This window comes from Pinus tabuliformis, chromosome 2_2 (assembly GCF_031772625.1).
Source record: "Pinus tabuliformis cultivar Carrire ecotype Pingquan chromosome 2_2, CPIR1, whole genome shotgun sequence".
NCBI lineage: Eukaryota > Viridiplantae > Streptophyta > Pinopsida > Pinales > Pinaceae > Pinus > Pinus tabuliformis.
In genome coordinates this window covers 1087282671-1087289958 of record NC_142300.1, presented here as the reverse complement: position 1 = coordinate 1087289958, position 7288 = coordinate 1087282671, and the positions used below count along the sequence as shown (strand labels likewise).

At 29.6% G+C, this 7288-nt stretch overlaps 1 protein-coding gene across 1 annotated transcript in view; it reads left to right on the top strand.

The window, feature by feature from the left end:
* Positions 1–209: 209 nt before the first annotated feature.
* The window catches only part of LOC149197168 (uncharacterized), a 46734-nt gene continuing 39655 nt past the window's right edge, over positions 210–7288 (top strand). Inside the window, exons 1-4 of the mRNA XM_089403866.1 lie at positions 210–417; positions 508–1085; positions 2015–2201; positions 2285–2349. Coding sequence (XP_089259992.1) covers positions 304–417; positions 508–1085; positions 2015–2201; positions 2285–2349 — 944 coding nt within the window. The 5' untranslated portion in view covers positions 210–303. The remainder of the gene's footprint in view (positions 418–507; positions 1086–2014; positions 2202–2284; positions 2350–7288) is intronic.

The following is a 7288-nucleotide window of genomic DNA, read 5'->3' as shown; positions in this document are numbered from 1 at the left end:
ATATATACAATAAAAACACATTTCAAATAACAAAGGAATCACAAAATTTACCAAAAATGATTTTTCTTCATTTCTACATAATATTCTAAAACTTATAATATTTAGTAATATTCTAAAACTTATAATATATAATATAATAAACAGACAACGCCTGCATATTAGACTTTCAACCGTACCCGCTTCGATACCGAGATATACCAACCAAAGAGGAAATATCCAGTCGGCCTGGCCTGATCTGCCCTTCGGAGAGCAGGTACCGAGAATGTGAGATCCAGGATTTCTTGGAGAAAAGACTCAAGAAAAATGGGCGAAATGATCCGTCGTAAAGTGAGAGGACGGAAAATTACAATTCGATATCGCTCGACGCTGTTGTTTTTGGCGATTATCGCCGTGTTCATCTTCGTTCTGAGGAGTTGGGTATGATCAGTCTCGATCTAAGCTCTATTTTACAATTTATTCTATATGAAACTTCGAATATAACCCTGAATTGAAATTGGATTTGAACAGTCTGATGACAACTGGGAAGAACGAATAGTGCCCACCAATATGTTTCGGCCGCTTGCGAATCAGGACATGTTAATGAACGCCCCCACCGGGGAGAGAATAGCGTGGACCCAGAAAATGCTCAACTGTTCGCCCAGCGCTGTGTTCTCGCAACTAGGGTTTCAATTTCCGGGAAAACCTAGTTATGATCATGAAGCCTCATCGTGCCCGTTTTATTTTAAGTGGATTCGCCAGGACATGAAACCCTGGGCCAAGACTGGAATTACGTTGGACATGGTTGAAGCAGCAAAGAAATCGGCGTATTTCAGGCTGACGATTGTTGATGGAAGGATGTTTGTGGAATTGTATCGAAAGTCTTATCAGACCAGAGATCTGTTTACAATATGGGGAATTGCACAGTTGCTGAAATTCTATCCCGGAATGATTCCCGACCTAGACTTGATGTTCAATTGTGCTGACAGACCCACTTTCAAACGAGCCGACTACAGAAATCCGGCCATGTCTCCTCCCCCGCTGTTTCGCTATTGCGGTACTGAAGATTCTTTCGATATTGCGTTTCCAGATTGGTCCTTCTGGGGTTGGTATGTTCAATATACTTAGTTAAATTCTATAACTAACACAGGACTATTTCATATATGAAGTTTCCATATCTTATCAACATTGAATTTATTACATCTGTGTGGTGCTTAGCATGGCAATCTGAAACATGGTCTAAATTGGCTCAGAGGTTTATGTTTTTGTTCATTAGCAATGGACGGAATTGAGTATGAACGTTTTTTTCGAAGTTAAAGTTGTGTTGTTTGGGATGATTTAACTGCGATTGCAGGGTAGATTTTAGAATATTTTGAAAACTCTATATACAGATTTAGCATACTTCCCAAATATGATAAAAAGTAACTACAATGATAAAAAGTAACTACAATGAATATTTAGATGGTAGACTTTAGAATATTTTGAAAATTTTATATACCAGAATACTTCCAAAATATTATGGAAAGTTACAACAGTGAATATTTTAAAATATTTTATTAAAAAATAACTGCATTAAAATTTTTAGAATATTTTAATAAAACTTATTTGCATTAAAGATATTAGAATATTTTAAAATTTATATATATATAAGATAGAATTGAAAATTGATATCGCATTCCAAAATTTACAATAATTTCTTTTATATATTACAATAAAAATCTATCGATTAAAAGTTAAACAAACTTAGCCAAAGTTGTGTCATTGAAGTTGTGGAAAATTCCTGTAATATTAAATGCCAAATATTTCGAGTATACAAAGTCATCTAATAGATTACATTTCAAATATACGGAGTCAGATCTTAAAAGATTCAGATACATTCAGGCTCGAATGCATATCTTCTAGATATACTTTATTTAATTCTGACTTGCTCAGTTCATAATGTTTGCCTCCTGCAAATATTGCAATTACCGAACAGATATTAGATTAAATAGCTGCATGGCAGATTGGGAATTTCAAGCTAACATTTAGTTTACTACAGGCCGGAGATTGGAACACCAACATGGGAAACATTAGTGAAGGAGATCGTAAATGACAGCAAAACATTAAAGTGGGAGGACAGAAATCCCACGGCCTACTGGAAAGGGAATCCCCAAGTGGCCAATGTGAGGCGTAATCTTATGAAATGCAAGGACAAGCCCAACTGGAAAGGTCGTCTTTATGTTCAGGTAAGGCGTCGAAGCATAATAACTCCCATTGGGTTTATAAGGGATTTCAAAATCTCATGTTTGAATCTTTGTATTATATATAGGATTGGGTTAACGAAGAGAAAGAAGGGTTTCCCAACTCCAAGTTGTCAGAGCAGTGCCATCACAGGTACTTCTGATTACTTGAGTTAAATTAGTGATTTCTTTTAAACTTTATTGTTTTAAATCAATTAGATTCAAAAGTTTTGGAACGATGTTATATACAGTGCAGGTTAAGCAAATTTAAGCAAATTTGAGTATTTAACCTTTTCTTTTTCCCAAAATATTGGGGTTTTGTTCGAATGTTTTTATATTGAATTTTTCTTACGATTTTAGATATTTAAAGGTTGGGTTTTAAAATTTTATCTTTATATTGAAAAATATGTCAGGGAATATGTCTTTTTTTTAATGATTCTGATAATTTAATTAAATTCAAGAAAAAATGATATTATAAAAAAGATTTTAAACTTCAAATGTAATATGAATATTTAATATATCTGAAGCGAATATTTTTCATTTTCTGCATTTTTAATATTAGAGATGTACTCATATTTTTTTATCTCATAACTTGTAAGCAATTTTTCACTTTCTATAATATTTATTTTCTAGGTTAAGTAGTTTTTTAGTTTGTTTACATTAAAATTAATGATCTCTTGTAATACATTATAAGTGGTAGAGAGCTTATTTTAGAGAGTAATTTTAGTTGTTTTGCCTTTTTGCATTATGTATCTAATCATAGTTATAGCCACATTTTCAATCAGGGAAATACCAACATTTATGAGGAGGATACTATATAGTATATTGCTTTTAGTAACTTTTAACAGATTTTTGGACTATTTCATCTTTCCCCTTCACTCTTTAGAAATACTACAACTAAAATGTTCACATCCATATTACATAGTGGAGGTAACAAGAACCTTAAATATGATTTTCTTTGTTCCATATAGAGAAATCTATTTACAATTATTTTCAATTAAGCTTATAATGAAAGTTGACTTCAATATATTTATGGGAATTATCTCCATTTATGTTGTTAATGGCACATAAGAAAAAGTATATGTAACCATTTTGGGCTTGATTATAATAATATTGTTTGTTGATGTTTATTATCATGTTTATGATAAATAGAAAATGAGTTTAGAACTTTTAGTTTCTTGCCAAGATTAAATGAACACCTCACATAAACACCTAACAATAAGAACCATCTCATTAGGATAAAGAAGAAAGATAGATTGGTTGTTCCAATTAAACGAGTGTCATGACATCTTGTGTGTTTCCATACCTATCATTTAGTTGTAGATGTAAGTATAGAAAAGGGTAAATATAAAGGGAAAAACTTACAACATTCTAACTAACCATTAGTGTTCTTCAACTTAGAAATTAGGTTATGTTATAGTTGCATTAAAAGAGATGAACAAAACGTGACCCTTTAGCTCTTTTGGCCTATTTCAAAGATTAATTTTAAATACTACATAAAATGCTTTCCTAAAGTCAAGTAAGAAACATAACGTGTTTGATTTATTATTACAACATTCATTTTACATAATACTAAATATAATTTGGCATTTATCCCTTTTTCCTTAGGAGTCTTCTCTCTTAGAATAATTCCATGTAGCATGGATAAAGTATGGTTAATCCTAACAATCCTATAATTAGAAAGGTTATTATATTATCATATGTATTATTAGGAAAGTTGTTATATTATGATATGTATTATGGTCAACTATTTCTTTTAACCATTGTGAATTATTATCTCTTAATAATTACAAGACTTGATTAGTTAAAAACCAAATAAAAATTTCCCCATATATTGAGAGCTTATTTTTATTTGTGTGCTAAAACAAGTTCTTCATCCAACCACAAAAGTTTAGTTATAAAGATGTTGTTAAACATAATAAAATCATCATTTGTTATTATATCATTAAATTCTCCTACCAAGAGGATATTAACTTCACTTATAGAGTAAAAATATCATGTTCTAATTCATTCAATCACTATGTAATTTTTTATTAAAATTGTTTATGTCTAAATTGTACATATATATGTAGAAAGGTTCTTGATTATTAATAATAGATTTTGTCCTTTAACTTCAATGTCTTTATGGAATGATCTTTTCTTCCATACCAAAATAAATATTTTATATTAATAATAATAATAATAATCCAATTTTAAGGTCATTCCTCAGTTAGACACCAAATTGGTGTATAAGACCGAGTTCTTTGTGGGATAATGAACTTATCTCGCTGAATTGGTGTGTGATACCCGCCTTTTATTAGTGGATGATACCCCATTGTTTGTGAGAAAAGATACCTGCCTTCAAAATTGTTGTATGAGAACCCCTTGTTTGTGGGACATGAGACCCACCTCACGAAATTGGTGTATGTTACCCCCTTATTTATGAGGCAAGGGGAACACTGCTATGCAAAAATTCGTGTATAATACCAAGTTGTTTGTGGGATAACAAACCTACCTCACCAAATTGGTGTATGTGACCCACTTGTTATTAGTGTATGATACCCCCTTGTCGGAAAAGAGACCCACCTCCAAAATTGTTGTATGAGAACCCCTCGATTCTGGGACATGAGACCCACCTCATCAAATTGGTGTATGACATCCCCTTCTTTATGAGACAAGGGTCTCACCTCTATGAAACAATTTGAACGCTAGACTCTACAAAGGTATACATACTCTACCCCACTTTGGATTTGAACATGTGACCTCCTAAGAGGAAACACATAATCTTAACCATGAGGGCCACTCAAGTTGTAAGTAATACCCCCTCTAGATTTGAACCTGTGATCTCCTAAGATGAAACACATGATCTTAACCATTAGGCCTGCTCAAGTCAGATATAATAATCTACTTTTTACAGTCATAACCAAACCAAATGTCAAATTAGTGATGTACATAATTTTAAAATGATGTAAATTTTTGAATCTTTGTATCTTCTGAAAAAAAAATATTACAAAAATTTGAAAAGAGGCTAATATTTTCACCATAGTACATTTAGAGCTAAATAAAGCTAGATGTTAATAATTAATAATAACAACTATTCATAATTTAATGACCAATACTTATCTTTAGCATCTAAAGAATAGAAGAGTCCCAAATATCATTGGCTCCTACCCCTTAATTGATAGGATGGAAGTTGTGAACATAACATATACTATAATAAGCCTTCTATAATAACAAATATAAAATTGTAATTACAATGATAAGAATTTTATTTATTCAATTTTATACATTATCAAATTTTCAGTTCTTTGATATCTAAAGTTACCATGTTGTTTCTCTTCCCCTCTATCTCTATATATATTCTTTTCTATTTTGTTGTGATTTTTTTTTTTTTTTTTTTGTATTTTATTGTGATTTTTTTTTTTAATTCCAAAACAATATTTATATTTTTTTTGGTATTAAAAATTAAGGTTATATTAAAAATGTAGTCAATATTACATTTTATTAAATCTACAATTTATTCATGTTAATTTAAATATTAAAACCATATATTTGATTACAATTTTTTTTTAAATAAAAACACCTTTAACAATTAAGATTGGAAATTCAGAATAAAATTAGATGTTGACTATTCATAAGAGAGAGACTTCCACCGATCATAAAGGGCCCTCCGAGCTCTGTAAGCAATGAAAATCTGTACAACCTACAAACCCTAGCGATGATTTAATTAACCAAAAAAATAATTTAAAATCTTGTTTTATAACCAAGGGGATATCTTAATCCTGTCAAGCTAAATGAGTGTTGTAAATTTTACACACATATTTCAAAACTACATACTTAATTTATTTGCAAAAGGATTCCATAACATAAAAATAATCGATAATACATACTTCCGAATTTAAGATACCCTTTCAAAATTGAGAAATGACACCGCTCTTTCTTGTACCGATCCTATGAAAATGTTCCATCTGAATATATTTTAAAATCTCACACTCCCCTACCAATGAGAAGGTTTTAAAAATAGGGGGTGAGGGTCGAAAGGAATATAATCTCGCACTTCCCTATCAACAAGGAGATTTTAAAAATACGGGGTGAGGGTCAAAGGAATCTAAACAAAAGCGTGAAGGTGACGGGCATATTCAACCTCCATATTTCAATTTGTTTATTACAGATTATTTAATTTTAATATTTTTTATTTTCCAATTTAATATAATATAAATAAATTATAAGACAGACAGCGACTCTCTATCTAAATTGGAAAGCATGGACAAAATTGAATTAAAAAAAAATAAAAATTATAATATATCTACGAAACAATAAGTCAACTTTTCTGATCTAATATCACGTTTGTGAGGTGCGTGGATGGCCAATTATTTTTTCATTAAAATGAATTTACCTTATTTGGATTAACTAAGGTTATGTGTTGGTATTTTTAAATATTTTGATAAAATTTAATATAATAATTAAATTTTAGTTAATTTAAATTAAAAACCATTAATTTAAAATAAAATCTTATACAAATAAATATAGCTATAAATCAAATCAGGACGATTAAATTTATCATTGTATTAATATATTAATACAAAAAAATCACCTACAATTTTGTAAAAGTTCAATATGAATTGAAACATTTTATTTTATGTTAATAGTTTAGTGAGTATTTTTTATTATAAGTTTTAAGGTTTTTTAATTAGATTGGGCTAAACAATTTTTGGTGAAATTTTGATGTTTTGTTATTTAAAATATGTTTTTGATTATATATATGAACTAACGAGAAAATCTCTAAATCTTGTAAAAGATAGATTAATGATTTTTTATCGACCTTGTCTAACTATTATAAAATTTTGAGTTTTTGACAAAATTAATGATTTTCTTTTTTTACATTAGATATTAATTTTTGTTATTTAAAATGGGTTTTTGACTATAGCTCTCTCAAAACTCCTTAGGTCAAATCTCTCCCCATATCAAATCTTAATTTTTGTTACTTAAAATAAGTTTTTGACTATATATATGGATTCAATACTAATATTGTAGATACTTCAAGAATTTTGTTATTAAATTTCCAATTTCATATATACCCATATCTAAGTGTAGATTTAGTAATATAACCCTAA